Source organism: Rattus norvegicus, chromosome X (assembly GCF_021556685.1).
Source record: "Rattus norvegicus strain SHRSP/BbbUtx chromosome X, alternate assembly SHRSP_T2T, whole genome shotgun sequence".
Lineage (NCBI taxonomy): Eukaryota > Metazoa > Chordata > Mammalia > Rodentia > Muridae > Rattus > Rattus norvegicus.
In genome coordinates this window covers 158,503,805-158,523,450 of record NC_141554.1, presented here as the reverse complement: position 1 = coordinate 158,523,450, position 19,646 = coordinate 158,503,805, and the positions used below count along the sequence as shown (strand labels likewise).

The 19,646-nt window shown below is 43.0% G+C and overlaps 1 protein-coding gene across 2 annotated transcripts; it reads right to left on the bottom strand.

Annotated features, from left to right (window-relative positions):
* Positions 1-1,442: 1,442 nt before the first annotated feature.
* Cnga2 (cyclic nucleotide gated channel subunit alpha 2) lies at positions 1,443-19,523 on the bottom strand. 2 transcript variants are annotated; one of them, NM_001430136.1, is made up of 7 exons: positions 19,178-19,523; positions 8,039-8,267; positions 7,558-7,653; positions 6,531-6,701; positions 5,348-5,455; positions 3,819-3,925; positions 1,443-3,532 (listed from the first exon to the last, which is right to left on the bottom strand). In NM_001430136.1, exons 2-7 carry the CDS (start codon positions 8,146-8,148, stop codon positions 2,133-2,135), a joined length of 1,992 nt encoding a protein of 663 aa, NP_001417065.1. In that variant the 5' UTR covers positions 8,149-8,267; positions 19,178-19,523; the 3' UTR covers positions 1,443-2,132. The 2 variants fall into 2 exon arrangements, with proteins under 2 accessions (NP_001417065.1, NP_037060.3); NM_012928.3 differs by having other exon boundaries at positions 8,039-8,174.
* Between the last annotated feature and the right edge of the window lie 123 nt (positions 19,524-19,646).

Below are 19,646 nucleotides of genomic sequence, written 5' to 3'. Positions count from 1 at the left end.
CAAGGGAGTGAAAAGGCAACTTGAGGGACAGGAAATATATTTGCAAATGTGGTAAAGATATCTATAATACAGAAATAGCACTTACAATCTGATGACTTGAAAGTGGCCAAAGAATTCAAAAATATATTTTTCCAAAGAAGACATACAAAAGGCCAAAAACCATGAGAAAAATGCACAGATTCATAACTCATAAGAGAAAGGCAAGACCAAAATAAAGAACTGTCTCACATCCAGGAGGAGGGCTCATATCCAAAACCTGAAAGTAAATATTGGCAAGTATATAGAAAAAATTAAAATTGAACAAAACAGTGTGGCAGTTCCTAAAAATAAAAGAAACCACAGGACCCAACAATTCCACTTCAAGAAATGTGTGTCTCCCAAAGAACTAAACACAGGATTCCAGGACATTTGCATATCTGTGTTTATAGCAGTATTTCAATAGCCAAATCATAGGCAGAAACTGAATAGTCATCAGTTGCTGGCTGAATGAGTAAACTGTATATCCATACACTGGAATATTTGGCCTTTGAAAAGGAAAGGAAAGATGGCATGTGGTGCAACATGGATGCATTTTAATGATACATGTGAAGTAGGTTGACACAGAACAAATGCTACAGGATCTGATTTCTATGACATTCCTATGGCAGCCACAGTTGTAGAAAATCGAATGCCCATTGTCATGAATTAGTTGGGTGGAATAGGGAGTTATTAATGGATACTGAGTTTTTCAATATGAGAAAGGTTTGATGATAGATTTTATACAATGTTTAAGATGATAAATTTCACATATGCTTTCCTATGGGAAGTGGATGAGTGAGTGAGTGAGCAAGTGAGGTAATTGCACAGCTGAACAGAAAACTGGGGGGTCTGTATGTAGAAGGTATCCAATAGCCTCCTGCAACTCCTGATTATCTACCAATACCCAACTCATATCTTTTCCTCTGGAGTCAGTACTTCTCTGAGGATGTGGCTGCTTGCAAGTAGAAGCATATGATTTTCAGTCACTTGTATTTCTTCTTTCCCACATTCATTCACTTAAGCATCCCCTTACTTTCTAGACAAACAAATATTGAATGCCTACTCTGTGGAAGACATGTCATCAGTACTGTAGCTAAAACAGTGAGGGAGACTGCCTTGACCTTGCCTTCATAAAGCCCACAGTCTAGAAGGGGAACTAAGTCTTCCAAAACTGGACACACAATATAAGAGCCAGGAAAGGAAGTACTCTGAGAAGTGTGGGAGCTTATTAAATGTGAGATTGTCTAATGGGGGAGTGGGTGTAGGTAAAAGGATTTTCTACAAAGATCTGGTTTCATGCATGAGTCCTAAAAGAGCAGTAAGGCTCAGGTGGGCATGGTAAGGTGTCTAAATACATGCCAGGGGGAACTCTTGGGTGAGGGGAAAAGAAATGTGAGCAAAGAGAGTTGAGCAATAACCACAAGTAGCTGAAAAGAATTTATTAACTTTTAAGTGGCTCTAATTCACAGTATCTCAGCATTCACAAACTCTTCAGAACTTGTGTGCATAAAGGTGTGATGGCCAAAGCTGCCAGCCACCTCTTCTCATAGTGACATTGTCTGACAAGGAAGTATGACCCTGAGCACACACACTCAAACCCACCCTACCACTCCCCTCACGGCCCTTGCATGCCTTGGGAGACAGTTTAGGGGGCCCAGTGTTTGCAGCCAATTCTTAAATTTATACATGTACATGGAAACAGGCTGCTTAGAGAACACATTAAAAAAGGTATTTGGGGCAGAATACAGTAGGGAGTGACTAGATATAAAGAAACTAAAGGGAGTCAGGCATTGTGCACAGTGTTCTTCAGAGAACACTGTCTAGGTATCTAGTACCAGAAAAGCCCCAGGAAGGACAATTTAGCTAGTCTCTGATCCCTTTTCAGACATAGGAGGTCAAGCTCTTGGAAATTCAACCCACATGATCTGCATTGTCCACAAGCTTGACTGTTAGCTGGACTTAGAGGGGGACTTCAAGATGTAGTCAAAACCTTAAGCCTCAGCATGGCTTTGGGGAGAGTTCAGAGGGACATGAGCATAATGTGTGTAAATGTAAAGTTCTATACAGCACTTCTAACTCCTGGAGTCAGACCAAGGCTGGATAGTCACTTATGGTTATTCAGCAGCAGTTGGCTCAGGAGTGTTTATCCCATCTGATAGATAATCATCCTCATGGTTCTGTTTCATCTTGGTCTCTAGCACTGTGATGCGTTGCTTGAGCTTCTGCTGGGCCCCAGTGTACTCAGCCAGCAGGCGGGCAAAGCGAGTGTACAAGGTATCCATGTTTGTCTCCAACTGTTCCAGCTTCTCCTGAACATCTACCTCCATACTAGCTGCCACTTCATTCTCATCCAGTAGACCTTCCTTCATCAGGATCTCCCTACCCCGTTCCTCCAGGACCTTCTTGGCATCAGGATACTCAGTTACAGCTTCCATAAGATCGTCCTTGGACAAGCAGAAGAGATCTGAGTAGCCCAGGCTACGGATATTAGCAGTACGTCGATTGCCCATTTTGCTACCCTTAATGTTAAGGATACTAATCTCACCAAAGCAGCTCCCAGCTGAGAGCAAGGCATACTGAGTCACGCCATCATCAGCTACCACTGCCAACTTGCCCTCCTTGATGATGTACATTTCCTTGCCAATGTCCCCCTTACGGCAAATATAATCTCCAGGACTAAAGACCTGAGGACGAAGCTTCAGTACCAGTTCCACCAGTAGGCCAGCTTCACAATCCTGGAATATGCGCACTTTCTTCAGAGTGGACAAGTGAACATTAATGGCTATCTCAGCCCTGAGCTTTGCTGGCAGGTTCTTGAGGACTTCTCGTTCATCTACTGTCTTCTTATTGGTCCACAAGTAGTCAAACCATTTGATGACCTTGGCTTCCATGTCTTTGCTGACCTTTCGGAACTGCATGTAGTGTTTGACAGCATCAATCTTGGCCTGGAACTCTGCTCGTGTGGCATTCATGTTGGAGATCATGGAGCCCACATTTCCCACAATAGTGGCAAAGATGAGGACACCAATCAAGAAGTCAAAGATGACAAATAGGTACTCCTCATCCTTTACAGGGGGTGGTGTCTCTCCAATGGTGGTGAGGGTCAGTGTGGACCAGTAAAGACAGTAAATGTACTCTCTAGCCAGGTAGCCATATTCAGGGTCAGTAATGTTGGGGTAAACCCAGGTGTCAACTCCAAAGCCAATGGACTTAGAAATAACATAATAAATACAAGCATTCCAGTGGATGATGACCAAGATGTAAAGGACCAGATTGCTGATTCGGAAGATGTTGGGGTAGCTGGTGCGTGTCTCAGTGCGGTCAAAGAACTCAAACATACGGGCAAAGTGTAATAGACGGTTGAAGCGTACCTCAGGGCTGTGGATACCCACAGCAAAATAGATAAGGTCAGTGGGAATGATAGAAGCCACATCCAATTTGAACTGCAAAGTGTGAATATAGTTGTCTCGCAATTTCTTGGGATCTTTGACCAAGAGCCCCTGTTCTAGGAAGCCTGATAAAGATAAAAGCCAACATGTCACTTTTATACTCAATCCTATGTCTCCCTATAAGATAATTCTCAACAAGGAACAAACTGTTCACTTTTCCTTCCTTCCTTCCCACGACCAAATATCAAGGCAGATCAGAAGATTCCTAAGAAACCACTGCCAGATTTAACCTCCATAAGTATGTGAGGCTATAAGATTTAAAGAGGATCCTAGCAGAGGTCTACCTTCTTGGGTTTAGTTTTTTGAACTTTGGAGTCCAGCTGCTGCCTTGCATCCCAGGTGCTCACTCACCTGTGCGCAGCCGAATGATGAGGTCTGCGATATAGACAGTGTCTGAGAAGTAGTCCAGCACCAGCCATACCACAAAATAGTTTCTCTGTAGATCACTGAAGCAGGCTCTGTAGGAGGACAGGGCTGGCTTCATTAGCAGACCCTGGCAAGACACCCTAGTGGTCCTAAGCTGTATACCTACATCTGCAAGGAGAGCTTCATGAGGCCACCAGGGATGTCGGTAAGTCACAGTTAGCTTGGTGACAATGGCTAGTGACTTTTACCTCAACCCTTATTACTAAATAGGCATCACTGCATACATATCACCAATGACCATTGCTCATCGTCCTTGTGCTCTTAACTGAGCTCCAGAAACAGAACACAGCTTAGTCTTGACTATATGTCAAATGCCTGGTTCAGGTCCCCAGAATGAAAGTTATCAGAGGTGAAAGTTGAATAATGAAATTAGACATTAGAAGACCAGCTGACTGGAAATATTCATTCCTTTACTAGAATCCTATTGAACACATCACTGAATCAGAAAAGTAGGTCAATGAATGGGTAAAACTCAGGGAAGAGCCTAGGGAGGGGACAGAGGAAGGAAGAGATTTGACTATGTACTAGTCCAAAAACAGAATGGTCACGTTTAGAACCAAATTCCCACACAATGTGCAGAACAAACTGAACCACAATCTTCAGCCATACTGGGCCATTGAGAGATAGGGGCCTCTCTCCTGTTATTCCATTTGCCCAGAATGCCCTTTCTGCCAGCCTTACATATTTGAACAGATTACTACTTCCCACCAAGCTCTCAGCTAAGTCTCTGACAAACCCATGGTGTTGGGTAATTCTCTACTAACTTGCTACCTAGAGTCCCTGGTTCTATGTTGCTCATTTCCTTTGTTGCATGTTTATGTTCAGTCTAAGAACACAGAAAAGGCAGCAATTATGTTTGTGCTGCTTATCATCATACACCGAGTACATAGAACAAAACCCAGTAAGTATTCAGTCAAGCCTTGCTGAGTGGAGGACTGACACAGGGTACAGTGCTACGTGTCCAAGCTCAGTCAGCCTTGAAGAATAACCTTAGAGCTCTATCATTTGAACAATGAGGAGTCATTACATGGTTTTGGAAGAAATAGTAGCGGAATAGGATCCTGCTTTCTACATAGAATATCAGTTACAAGTGTGGCAGATGTACTAAGAGTCAAGTGTGCCTCCAAGGCATGGAGGCAAGATGACTGTAGCTTTCCAGAGAGAGTGCAGGAGGATGACTTTACCAAGGACTGTACTGACATGCATGAAAAAGTATCTGAATATTACACCAAAGGACCAGGGAGAGGAGCAACGTGAAGACTTGATGGCATTGTGACTAAGGGAAGCACTGAGGTAACAGAATAGATACAAGAAATCAGCAAGAATCAGAAAATTCAGAAGGAGTGCTGGGTTATCGCATAGTCTGTCTAGAGTTGAGATTGCTGTGGTGTTAATCCCACATCCTGTGGACTATGCTTCTGTGATCACTCCCACCCAGGCCCCTCCATGCTCACCTGGCCACCAACAGGCACCAGTTGTAAAGAACAGGCATGGCAATGACAAACAACCAACGGTAATACCAGTCTCCGGCTGGGTCCAAAACAAACAGTTCAAATTTCTTTCTGAAGAGACAAATAGAGGTCACTAGGGTGCTAGAACTCAAGGTTTCAGAAGCCAAAATTCTCCAAAACATCAATGAATTAAGAAGATGTGTGGTTGAGGAGTATGTTGTCTTAAGGTTTCCTTTTGTAGCGACCCATGGACAAATAGCAGGCCTCTGATTCATTCTGTCACTGGAATTTCATTGTCTCCCTTGTCCTCTGAAAGGGCCTTGCCCAGAAACCATATCAAGGATAGAACTTTCAGCACAGATAGGCTTTCAGGGGTCTGAGGAGTATGGCCCTTAGGATGGTAAAAGACCTTTAAGCCTGTTCCCAGTGTCCCTTTGGAAAAAAAGAAAAAAGCTCTACTTTCAGGCTAGTGATCTATATATGATTTCACACCATCTTTCCTTTCTCTTCTCTGGCTTTCAGCCTCCAAATCACTTTCCCAGATGCTTGATCTTAACTTGCCAAGAACATTTTCCCTCCACTAAGCAGAGATGGTGAATGTTGGCCAGATATCCACTATCATCTACTTATTCTTCAAACATTAGACCCTCCAATTCTACTTTTTACCTCCCCATCTCCCACAGTCTTATTCTCAATCATCTGAATCTCATGTCCCTGGCACTCATAAGCCTGTTCAGAAACCTGCTTTTGTGACCATGGTAAGCTGGAATTGGCATGGCTTCCATAGTACTTTGTGACTATACCTCCCTGCTTGATCATCATGTACTAACTTCTGAAGCTAGGGCTAAGGTGATAAGCCCTTGGCTGAGCAGCTCTTCTGCCCAAATTCACTCCATGGGCAGCAAAAGAATGTCTGACAAGGGAATAGCTATGTTAAGAAAATATATTCCAGTTTCCCACAGTAAGGAGATTACTGCTGCTGTGGAGGCTGAGAGTGAGGACAATAGAAAGGTTCAGGGTAAAAAGAAACATAAGCATCTCTCCCAGCTCTTTATCTACTATTATAGAGTTTGGCATAGTGGTTAGGTATGACAATGGTTAGAATATGATAATGGTTAGAATCTCCCATGGCAGGTGTAGGAGCCTTTGAACCCCCCCCCCCCCCATGAAGGCTAGCTAGATATACTTGGTGCCCTTTCCCTCGCCGTCCTTGCCGCCTTTGTCATCCCCCTGATGGGTTGTCACAGTCTGGAGTTCTGGCCCACGGAAACGCTCTAGGAAGGAGTCAGGCCTTGGTTCCTCTTCACGGAAATTCTTGTTGGCCCAGTCCCTGATGACCCCCACCAGGCGAACAATCCTAGAGGGAAGAAAGTAGTCTGTGCCAAAACAAACAAACAAACAAACAAACAAACAAACAAACAACAAACCGAACTGGGCTGTTTAAATGAGATCTATCCAAGAGTGCTCACTGCCTGTTGAGGGAGAGGAGAGAAGAGGGAAATAGATTGGGCCATGATTTCCTCCTGTATGCTAAGATCTGGAAAGAGGCCAGCATTGTGAGCAAGTATTAGGACTCAAGCATGATCTGAAGTACGTCCTGTGGGGGAGGATGGCTTTCCAAAGATTTCCTGTGTAATGTGACTTTCCAGTTCACTGTGAAGCACAAACAGGAGATCTTCAAGGTAAGATAGAGATTGTAAAGAATCAGGCCAGGCCAGTATAAAGCCTGTCCCAGGCTTCCTGATTTCCCTACAAGGCCTACTACTTTGAGACCCTTCATATAGGTCCTTCTTCTGTAAAAATCTCCTCTTCCCAGTTCTAATGCAGCCAAATAAGAAGGGAAGCCACTCCTTCCTATTATCAGCTTGCTTTGGAAGAGCATCTAGATCAGTGGTTTTCAACTTTCCCAATGCTGAGACCCTTTAATACAGTTCCTCATGTTGTGGTGACCCCCAACTATAAGATGATATTTTTTTGCTGCTTCATAACTATAATTTTGCTACTGTTATAAATTGTAATATAAATATCTGATGTGCAGGATATCTGATATATAACCCCTGTGAAAGGGTCTTTCTACATGCCCCCAAAAGATTTTGACCCTCAAATTGAGTCTTATTAAAAAGCCTTGTGCAGCTAAGAGGAGGGACCTAGTAGTCATTTGACAGGTCTCAAGAACAGAAGTAGTAGCAGGTCAATTTAAGTGAATGACTTACCTTTGGAAGCCACCCCTCCCCCTCCGAGGGGTATCCATCTCTGCCAGCCTTTGTAGTTCTGAGGAAGTGTCATCATCAGCTGCCACAGACTGTGGTCTGCAAAAAAAACAGGCATAGAGTTGACACAAGTTCTCTCGATATGAGTTGTCTTTCCTCTTAGGACATGCCCAATCATCTCATCACAGTCCCTTCTGAGGATACCCTACAGCCAATGTAGCTCGCTTTGTCACTGAAGTCAGAGCTCCAAGGAGATAGTATAAACTGTGGGTTATTGGTGGAATCACCCAATCTGAATCTGAGGAGTAGAGTGATTTCCTATTACACACAAGACCCTCAGGTTCCATCTTAAGTCTGGCAAAAGAAAGAGAGAGAGAGAGAGAGAGAGAGAGAGAGAGAGAGAGAGAGAGAGAGAGAGTTGGATAGGAAGTGGAAAGGAGGGAAGAAGGAAGGAAAGCCAGTCATTCAACTTCCATGGACTCACCTGCTTCCTGCCCTGTGGTCATCTTTGCCATTGGCCTTGATAGAAGGAGGAGGATGATGGTTATGGTTATTAGCTGGAGAGCTTTTCACACCATTGGATTTTTCGGTCATCATCCATGTAAATCCAGGGCTCTCACCTGACAAGGCAATAACCAGTGGGCTCTAGTATCCGTAGAGAGCAGGGGAGTCAGAGCTGGACAGACTGATCCATGTACATTCAGGGCTCTCACCTGACAAAGCGATAAACAGTGGGCTCTAGTACCTATAGAGAGCAGGGGAGTTAGAGCTGAACAGACTGAGACTAGAACAGAACAAGACCCACGGACCTTAGTAGTTCATGTGCCAAAAACTTCACTAAGGTACAGTAAAGAAAATACAGTATATAGTTTAGCATGGTTTAGATTTTAAATAGCATACCAGCATGAGGGAGTAGAATCATTTCCTTGGCCCTTACAGGCTGAAGCAAGGCTGAGTTCCATGGCTTCATATTGGTATAGCAGTAATTAGTCAGGGGGTTAGAAGGTTTGTTCAAACATATCCACAGAATAAAAGGCATGTCCACAAACAAGACTGAGAAAAAGAAGCTGAGGAAAGGGCCAGGGACAAGTTGGAAAGATGGTTTTCTACTACAATGCCTCTCACCACAGTTAGGAAGAATGGGGACAGAGAGCCTCAGAGTAGTTTTTTTCTGTTCTGAGGTTGATCTATATATCCCTCTAGATGTGGACAGATATGGTCAACATGCTCTCAGATTTCTTATGGCTTCTACTGCTGAACTCACAGCCATCTCCAACTGCATATTGCTGCTGTAAATTCTCAGACCCTAGAGAGTTGAGCAAGTCAAGACTACCACAATGAAGTCTGAGACTGGGCAGGGAAGGCTTTCCTTTATACTTGGATATGAAGGAAATAGCAGGGAGGATAGAATATCCTTTGCAGTGCAGGAGCCTACATATAGGATCCCAAAATTGTCATCACACAGCCAAAGATCCAGTTAGAAATCAGGATGTGGGTGGGTGACCCGATCCCTCAACTAGGGGCCATATTTAACCTCTGGATATGGTCTCTACAAGTTCTCTCTCCCCTTTGTTGGGGATTTCAGCTACTCTCATCCCTGTTGCCCAGAATTTCTCCTGTCTAAAGGAAATGCAGAGACAAAGAGTGGAGCAGAGACTGAAGGGAAGGCCATCCAGAGACTGCCCCACCTGGGAATCCATCCCATATGCAGTCACCAAACCCAGACAATATTGTGGACACCAAGAAGTGCTTGCTGACAGGAGCCTGATATAGCTGTCTCCTGAGAGACTCTGCCAGAGCCTGACAAATACAGATGCAGATGCTCACAGCCAACCATGGAACTGAACACAGGAACCCCAATAGACGAGTTAGGGGAAAGACTGAAGAAGCTGAAGGGGTTTGCAACACCGTAAGAACAACAATATCTACCAACCAGACCCCTCAGAACTCTGAGGGACTAAATCACCAACCAAAGACTACACAGGGATGGACCTATGGTTCCAGCTGCATATGTAGCAGAGGATGGCCTTATCTGGCATCAATGGGAGGGGAGGTCCTTGGCCCTGTGGAGCTTCGGTGCCCCAGTGGAGAGGAATGCAAGGGTGGTGAGGCAGGAGTGGGTGGGTGGGAGTGGGAGCATCCTCATAGAAGAAGCGGGAGGAGGTATGGAAGAGGAGGGAAAGGGGATAACATTTTAACTGTAAATTAATAAAATAGCCAATAAAAAAGAAATCAGGATGTGTAGAGAAACCTTTGTGCTGGCCTGGCCTGACTTAACACAACCTCCATATTTCTCTGAAGATCTTCCTGTTGTTACATAGGGGAACTTGTGAGGACATACATCCCCACAGGATACACTCTAGGTCATGCCTGAACTCCAGCACTTGTCCTCAACTCTGACTGCTTTGCAGCCTTTCCCACTTCTTCCAGCATCTGAAGCTGTCACCACGGTGATGGCAGTCACGTCAAACAGCCTCAGAGATGCTCTCCTGGTGCTCTCTGTGGAACTATGGCATCAGGATGATAATGAGGATACCTGAGGGACAGAAACCAGCATCCACAAGTACTTGCTTGGACCCTGGAGGCAGCGGACCATGGAGACAAAAATGTTCCAGGCAATAGAAACAAATCCAGGTCCACTCACACTGATCAATTTCAAGGCCGGTTGTATGGAAGTGCAAGCTTGTAGATCAGAGGACACTATAACACATATTTTCCCTTTCTATGCTTTTGACATTAAACAATATTCATCCTCTGTGACTCTCTACAACTTCTCTACCAGAAACAGGCCCTCCTATTTTTCTGACTCCCTTGTGACATCACCCAACCACACATGCCCTTTCATCAGAACTATCTATTTAGGGGAACCAGAACAGGCAGCTAAACATTGCCTCAGCTCACATGTTAGTTAGGTGGTTGTTCTCAATGGCACACTTTGAAAAAAAAAAAAAACAACGTCGTCATCTATTCCCAAGGCATTTGTTACCAACAGCTCTCTAATCAGCTTCCACACCCATATCTTTAGTTGCCTGCTAACCAGTTCCTCTGAGGGATGTCTGACCCTCAAAGCCCCTATAACCAAAACTACATTTACCACATGTGCTTATAAATTGGCCACTTTTTCAGTTTACCCGTTTCCTAACAGGGCTTTCTTTCTGCCCAGTCACTCAAGTCAGAAACCTGGATTTCACCATAATTATTTGCTTCCTTGATTACATCCAAGCAACATCCCTTAAGAGTTAATGACTCCTCCTTCAAAGTATCAAGCATCTGTCTGAAATCTGCCTTCACTATGACTCCCAAAGCCTGTTGCAATAGGCTCTTACAGGTTGGCACTCCCTAGGGTCTGGCCTAGACACTGTCAAAGTTTGCCTGACAAGAGTTACTCTTGTACAAATTCATTCTCACATCATGAATGAACAAGAATGGAGAATAGAGGCAGAGTTAAAAATGGCTACAGTTATGCAAATATTCCAAGTAGCTGACCAAAAGGAAGACAACAATGGGTACATATAGAAGGCTTGAAAAGGCATGGGAAGAGAGATCCCAAAGAAGATGGACATCTCAAGACCAATGCCCAGTGGACTTCACAAAGAGTCCATGCTTCTGCCCCTTGAGATGAGAGATGGAAGAAAAGCTGGAGAGAAAGATAGGTCCTTTGTGAGAGAACAATAAGAACAGCATCAAGGCATTTTGTTTCAGGAGGTGATGAGTAGGAGGTGAGGGATAAGAGGTAGAACTAGAACTGTAATCGCAAGTCTCCAATCTTGGCTGAGAAAGGACAGAAACAGTGGGAATGGAAAGAGGGTGTAGGGTTGAAAATGATTCTCTTTGTGCTGCTATTGTTAAAATTTATTTTTTTTTACATCAAGGAGTTAACAAAGCACGCTTAGCAGTTTTGAGAAAGGATTCAGTAGAAAACTGATTTTTGTGCTTGAGACCAATTCCACTAGAAGTAGAGCCCATGACAGTGGGTGTGTTATGTGGGGTCAGGTGCCAGAAGAAATGAGATTAAATTTAGCAAGTGTATCAGGAAGGGCTACCAAAGGACAGTAAAGAAAGTAAGTCCTGACTGATTTAGGTGGAAATGGGATGTAGTGAGAAACAATTCATTTCTGCAAACCCCAGCATTGTAAATGAAGTAGGTGCCAAGCTGCCTTGGCTACAAACTTTGGAGGAGGAAAGATTTGCAATAAGAATGAATAAGAGAATTCAAAGGACTTTAAGGACAAAATGAAACTTGGCAAGAAAGGCATAGTTGCTGCAGAGAAAAGAGCTGGACAGGGGATCTTAGGTGAAGAGTGGGATCTCCAAGAAAAGTGTTTTCCAAACCTAGAGTAGGCACATTAATGTCATTTTCTTAAAAGGCCAATTTCAATCATGAAGTCCTTCTGGGCCTCTTCTCATCTAGTAGCTTGCTAAGTGAGTAACCAGGATTATATTGATAACCATCCTGGAGCAAGGAAGTTCTTGAACTTTGGCTGAAAGTATTTCCAGAGTTTCTTCAGAGTGAAACTCACATCACATAGTGACATGAAAGCCTGAAAGACAGAGTCTAAATCCATCATAAACCAAGGCTAGATGTTCTGGTTCACAGCTCACTAAAATACTCACTACTGTTCAATTTTCTCATTCACTTATCTAACACACACACACACACACACACACACACACACACACACACACACACACACCAATTACCCACTGGGAGACAGTCCCTGAGCTGGATGCTAGAGCTAGAGATGATATTCTAACAGAGTCTACAAGAACATCAGGGTTGCTCACAGATGAACTAAGGAGACAACCAAGGAACACAGTCCATCTTAAAAGTCATTCTGGGGGTTGGGGATTTAGCTCAGTGGTAGAGCGCTTGCCTAGCAAGAGCAAGGCCCTAGCAAGGCCCTGGGTTCGGTCCCCAGCTCCGAAAAAAAGAAAAAAAAAGTCATTCTGTTCATGTTCTATTCTGTTTTTGAGCAACATGTCAGTACTTATTCCCTCTCTCCTTGAAACAATAAGCTCTCCTTGCCTCCTCCTCCTCCTTCCCTACCCACTGACTCCCCCATTCTTTGAAGAGTTGACACCCTCTTCTCAACACTAAAGCTTCAGTTTTTCAGCTCTTCAGTGAGTGGAACATATATTTTTCTCTCTGTCATTTCCTCTCCAGTGTTGTGGCTTTTAATATAGCTGAATGCCAATGACTTGAAAATCTCTGATACCAGCTCAGCCTTTTCTCTGAACTTCAGTTTGACCAAACCTGCATAACCATTTTAAGTGTGGAAAAGGCACCTTAGGATTATTATGTCTAGAATCAAGCTCTTGATCTTTTCCTCCAAACACTATTTTCTCATATGAATCTGCATCTCAGAAAGGCAAAGCTATTTTTCTAGTAACGGGTTCAACTCATTTGTAATTATCCATTCCTTTACACTTGCCCCACTACACATTCAAAGCATACAGGCTCCACATTCTAATCACCACCAGATCACTATCCCTATCATGATAAACCTAATCCAACTTACCAACTTCTTTAAGGCTTGGCATTGTAGTTAACCAATGAATGGATTTTAGGTACTTGGTTAATTAATTGTTCCTTCATTCCTTAACTTTCTCTCTCTCCTCTCTCTCTGTCTCTCTGATTCTGTCTCTGTCTCTCTCTCCTGTCTCTGTCGCTCTCTCTCTCTCTTATTTATTCACCTTATGCTTCTTTTACATTAGATAGATTACTTTAAAAAATATACAACACTTTTATTGGGTAAGATGGAGTAAAAGAGATTGAGTACACCCACAAGAATGCAACAACCATACTTAGAAAAGAAAAGATATGAAACAACATTTTGCAAGACTTTAAACATTAGGCAACAAATAGCAGTAATTCTTAGGAGGAAGAAAACAAATAAAATAAGCCTTGTAGTCAACACTCATTTTTCCTGTGATCTTTTTAGGCCATAACATAGAGGAAGAAATGAAAGCGGACTTTAATGGATTCCCTGGGTTGAGGAGAGAGCAGACTCCAAAGAGACCAAAATAGCAAGGGTCTGCAGAGCAAGCAGCATGTTGGAAGAGAAGACAAACAGACAGATAGGCAGACAGACAGAGAGACATAGAAAGACACAGAGGGAGGAGTGTAGATGAGCTGAATATGTAATAGAGTCCCAGCTTAGTACATGTATCGTCCTGTTAAATCCAAATATTACAGGTCTCAGTCTTCAAATGGGGAATGATGACACCTGTCAGATTGGAAAAGCTAATTCCTTGTTGTATCTTGATTAGAATACCCAGAAGAGCCTTGATCAGCAGTAAGGAATGTGTAATCCCTACCACTGAGTAATGTGATACCATTGAAAACTCTTAAAAGTAAAACCCAAATGCATTACATTCTTCCCAAGCATCTAAAATACTATTTCAAAAAGGCCCCAAAATGTTATAAAAATAGCCAAAAGAGTCAGGGACACACCTTCTCCCACTGTTAGGATTCCCAGGAAAACACCAAGCTAACAGTCATAGTATATAGGCAGAGGACCTGATGCAGATCCATGCATGTCCTGTGCTTGCCGTTTCAGCCTCTGTGAGCTGATATGAGCCCTGCTTAGTTGATTTGTTGGGCCATGTTATCCATGTTCCTCTGACTCCTATAATCTTCCCTCCCCCTCTTCAGTGGAGTTTCCCCAACTCTGAGGGGAGGGACCTGTTTTGAGGGACCTTAAATTTAGACTCTCTCCACATAGTATCTGGCTGTGAATATCTGTACCTGCTCCCATCTGTTGCCCAAGGAAGTCTTTCTGATGACGACTGGATGAGGTACCAATCCATGTGAATAGCAGAATATTATTAAGAATAATTTTATTGATTATTTGTGCTTTATCCAGCCTTGATATGGGGGAGTTGCTTTGTCTTACTGTATCTTGTTTTGTCCTAATTAGCTATCTCTTGGAGGCACTCTCTTTTCTGAAGAGAGAAGAGAGTGGTAGTAGATCTGAGGGAGAGGTAATTGGAGGGGAAACTGTGTGAAATATGTACTGCATAACAAAGGGATATATTTTTCAATATGTGTGTGCATATGTATATATGTACATATACATATATATTCCAACATTCAAAAAGGTAAAATTCATAATGTATTACATCCACTTTAAAATGAGAACATATGCCAATAATTTCTCCATAATGAGAAGTGAACAAGTTATTCATTGGAATAAGAATTGGTGAATTAATTGACAACACATTGAAAGTTATTGCAATTGTATTACCTATATTCCAAAAATTTATGTTTTAATATGGAATATATGTTTAAATGTACTTGTAGGACTCCTAGAGGTTTCAAATACAATTTATGGAATAAAAAAACCCACCACAGTGGTATTTAATGCTCATAGGCAATTGGATCCAGGGCCCAACTGACAGAAATATGAAAATGCTTTGCAGGAAAGGTCTAGCACTGCAGTTGAATATAAACCATGCCGGTTCTCCCATATTCTTTAAACAGTTTTGTAGTGAATTATTTTATTTTATTTCATTTTATGTGTATGGGTGTTTTGCTTGCATGTATGTATGTTCACAATGCCATGCATGCCTGGTGACCACAGAGGTCAGACAAGAGTGTTGCAACCCTGGAAACTGGAATTACAGATGTTTGTGAAGCACCATGCAGGTTCTGGGTACTGAAGCAGGATCCTCTATAAGAACAATAAGTACTCTTAGCTGCTAAGCCATCTCTCCTGCCCCTTCCACAACTTTAAACTGTTTCTAGATGCTTTATAATAAGTCATGCAATGCCAATGCTATAAGAATCCAAGAAAAGATCAAATCGGTATTAGTAAGCTATGGGGCAAGTTCAATGGACTGCTGTAGGTGTCCATAAAGATCCCAGAGGGAAAGAAATTAAAGAGATAATTTGAAAAATAGTTTCCAAGTTCTTTTTAAACTTAATGAAGCTATAAATGTACAGATAGAAGCTCAATGGCATGTGATTACATGCCAGTGCAGTGCATGCACGCGGGCGCGCGCACACACACACACACACACACACACACACACACACACACACACACCATGAAGAAAACTACACCTTGTCAAAGTATAATTAAATTGTCTAAATTCATTGATAGTGGGAAAATCTTAAAAGATAATTTGTGAAATAAGGTATATTAAACACTGAGTGACAAGCATAAAAAAATAACATCATGTGTACAGTAAATATAACACAAGAGTCTCTGCTAACTTCAGGCTTCCCTTCCAACTTTCAATCAACAATTTTCCTCTAGTTGCCTGTAGGAAGGTATAATCTTGTCCCAAGTTACAGTGAATTTGGTCACACCCCTTAGCTCTTTGATAAGCAGACATTTATGAGTAGCCAGGACTTCAAGATTTTTAACTGTTGGCCGTCAGGATGGCATAACATGCAACCTACTCTGTAAAGATATGCTCAATTTCTTCCTCTATATCTCCAGTTTTCTACCAAGTTTCCCAGGTCCAATAGTGAAGGTCATATCAAGACCATACTATCCTTATTGAAAGTACCCTGGTGGCAAACAGCCTTACCCAATGCTAGAACTGCCTCCTGAAAAAAAGTCACACACATTGGTGAAAGGAGGGGAGAACTCAAGAAGTGTGGTGTGAAGATAGGGACCAACAGATGGAGTGAGGCATAGAGAGTAGAACTTGATGAGGTTTTGTGGACTCTCAGAAGACAGACTTTTACAAAATGGAAATACTGATCATGATCCATTGGGTAAGGGAAAGTAGTCATGATATGTCTTCTGGAAGATTTCAAAAGACCCATTAAGTGACAAGATATCTCAGATTCTCTCACAGTCCAGCTTACCCTGACTTCTAGTTCAGGTTCACACTGGGTCTAGACAAAGATTTCCCACAGTGTTTGTGGTCTCTTTCATAAAGAGGTGAACTCCAAGTCTTAGCTAGAAATTAACTGCCAACCCCAGTCATTGTAGTAGAAAAGTCCTTGGTGAGCAAGGGATGGTACCAAGTGCCATATCATTTACACTGTAAGCAGTGGAGCATCAGGCAAGTTGGCAAGCACAAAACTATATGGCAGACCAAGTAGAAGCAATGGATCTGCCATTAGGCGGCTGGAATCTCATAATTCAGGGTCAAGGTCACTCTGTTGTACATTTACCTTGTGCTAAGCCATTGACTTAAATCAATTTATTTAAACCTAATGACAGTCTCTATAGACTGGTGTCATACTACCCACAGCACAGAGTCACAGCTTAACAATCTGGCTCTGAAAGCACATTCAGTTACAGGACAAACATGGAAAGTACATAATGCTAGGGAATTGTTTATTAGTAGCAAGGGGAAAGCTAGGGCCAAAACTTTACAAAGGGTAGCAGGTTCTTGAGGTTGACTTTGAGGGTGGAGCTGAAGTTACTGCCACCCAGGAGGAACAATTGTCTGGGGTCCAACTGTGATGATAGCCAGGAGAGCTAAGGGTAAAAGGAGGGTAAGTAAGGTATTCATTATGTGGGCCCACTAGGCAGGTGAAAGCCCATGCTGTTGAGCCTTCCTTCGTTTTTATTAGCTGTTCTGAGACCAGGCTTGAGACAATCTTTCTATGAAACTGACACTGCTTGACTCTATTTACAACGAACCCTCAGCACAGCATGTAGGCTTTGTCAAAGAGTCCTAATGAGTGAATATAGTTGCAGCTTATTCCTTTAACCAGCAGCTGGCACTTCTAGTGTAGGATTCTTTGGTATCACAAATGTGTGTCTGCTCTGCCTTTTTCAAGACTTCACATCTTTACAGTAAAGGATGAGAGTGGAGTGATACGCCTGGCACCAGCTATGCAGACCGTGCCGAAGGGGAGCCTGGACCCCAGCAATTGGATTGTTTTCTGAAAACTGTCTTATCCTCATATCCCCAGGTACTTACAGGCTATGTATATCTGCTGGGAACAGACAATGGGCCCCTAGACAATGTATATCCCAACCTGATATGACCCTGTATTTCTGAGATCAAGTTCCTGTCTTATGTCTTTGATGTATCAGCTGAGAAAAGCTTATCTTTCCTCACATGTCCTCAATCCAGAAACTTACCCATATATTTGATACCTCCCACTAAACTCCCAAATCTTGCTTGTTTTACTGCTGAAACCTCTCTTCTTTTCCCCATCTTTCCTGACTACTTGCTACCTCAGAGTTTATCTGCACCTTTGACATAGACTTTGGCTCCTTGTTGTTCTACATTTAGACAGTCAGATTCCCAGATTTTCCTTTTCTCCGCCTCCCATGACGGGTAAGTTGATATATGCACACCTGAGCTCAACTATCATCCCCACTTGGAAAGCCATGCAGAAAAACTTTACCCTAAAAAGAAGCCTTTAAAATTGGGGACATTTCTGTTCTATTTAGCCTATTTTGTTTAAACCTGCTTCAGTTACAACCACACAATGTAGTAGTAGATTAATGAATGAACAAATGAATGAGTTAAAGAATGATTGAACGAATTCTCTCAACTTGTTCTGCACTTTTCTAGCTCTACATCTTGTCTCATGTCTACTTTGCCTCACATCTATATTATAAACTTAATATCTCCTAATCATGATCTAAGATGTACTTGTTTTTGATCTACTACGGTTGAACCTCAATTTTAATCATACAGATATGTGCCATGAAAGCTCTGTTTTACTCTCCCTGAAGGAGGCAGCTACTAAAAAAATAGAGTCAGAGAAAATTGGAAAGGGTTCATCTGGGAAGAAGAAAGGTCCTGTTGACAGGAAGTCCAGAAATAAAAGCATTCTATCACTAGCCAACTTGTCTTGCTTCAGTCTAATGTGGATTGCACCTACACATCCTTTCCTGGACTCAGGTAGAAAGTCAAAACAAAGATATGGAGTCCGATGCAGCCTTGGGAGCTGTTCCTGCCCTTAGGCCTATGGCTGGACTCAAGAACCTTCCCTCAATCAGAAGGTCTGGCAGATGCATGCTCCAACTGGTAGAGAGTCTTGCTCCCAAGTCTGGGGTGCCTGGAGTATGTGCTTTAATCTAAGGATTTATTGAGCAGGCCTGAGTGACCCTCCAAGAGCCAACGTAAAGGTTGAAATCCCAGCACTATCACTATATCATATGATCCCTCCCCTTACCATGGCACAGACAGCAACAGAGCTCTAAGCTGTATATTCCCCAGGCTCTAAGACTTGGAGGCCCAGAAATGCTATATGCTAGACAGACAGAGGAGAAAGGTATTATAGGAAGGTGTATAGGCTCCACACTCTCCTACAAAAGTCATGCCTAGCTGAGCTTTCTGTCATTCTCTTCATCGTCTTCCTGTTAGACAATAAAGTTTAGATATCTCAGAGAAAGTCTGGTGCAACATCTCCTGACACCAGCCGCCTAGGGGTCCAAATATTTCACTTGGTTGCTTTGATAGGGTTCAAAAATTTTCCCTAGTAACCAGTTGCCTCTACCCTGCTGAGGAGCCATACAGAGGAGGGCCCTTGTCAATCACAGCTTTAAGGTCTGCAGGTTTTATCTTCATGAGTTCCAGTCCTGAATTCCATAGAAACCCTCAGCCCATGGGCACAGGAAAGTTTTACACACACACACACACACACACACACACACACACACACACACACACACACACACACACCACCTTTGCTCACCAGTCAGATGGTTTCAGAGTCCTGAGGTCACAGTCAACATCTGTTGTTCTGTCCACACCAGCTCCAATCAAAGAGAAGCTCTTGGGAGCTCATGAGCACTGAAAGCTGAAGAGATTTCCTGTTTCTTCTGTTGTCCAGCCAGGGAAGGTTCTCTGAGACCCCAACAAACAGCAGCAGCTTCCCAATCAGAGATCTAGCCCACGCTGTCTGATAGCAGCTGACAGAGGCCCAATGGAGCACATAACACAGCTAGGTGAGCTTGAGAGCCTATCAGGGTGCCCCGGCCCCTGGAGAAGCCATCTTCAATGTGGTTGTGCACACACGTAGCTATCAACAACTGAGGACTAGATACTAGGCTGCCCGTCTGTGGAAGCTGCTTGTCTGGCCCCTCCCAAGCTCCCTAGGGACTCTCCCTTGCACAGACAGGTACAAAGCTTTCTTTCTGCAAGCTCATGGCCACCAAACCACT

Bases quoted from the DNA above. Each gene is read 5' to 3' on its own strand.
- Cnga2 (NM_001430136.1), bottom strand. From the start codon at position 8,148: ATGACCGAAAAATCCAATGGTGTGAAAAGCTCTCCAGCTAATAACCAT. The intron at 6,702-7,557 runs GTAAGTCATTCA...TCTTCCCTCTAG, and splicing joins GGGAGGGGTGGCTTCCAAAG to GATTGTTCGCCTGGTGGGGG. The intron at 5,456-6,530 runs GTATATCTAGCT...TTGTCTCTTCAG, and splicing joins GGCGAGGGAAAGGGCACCAA to AAAGAAATTTGAACTGTTTG.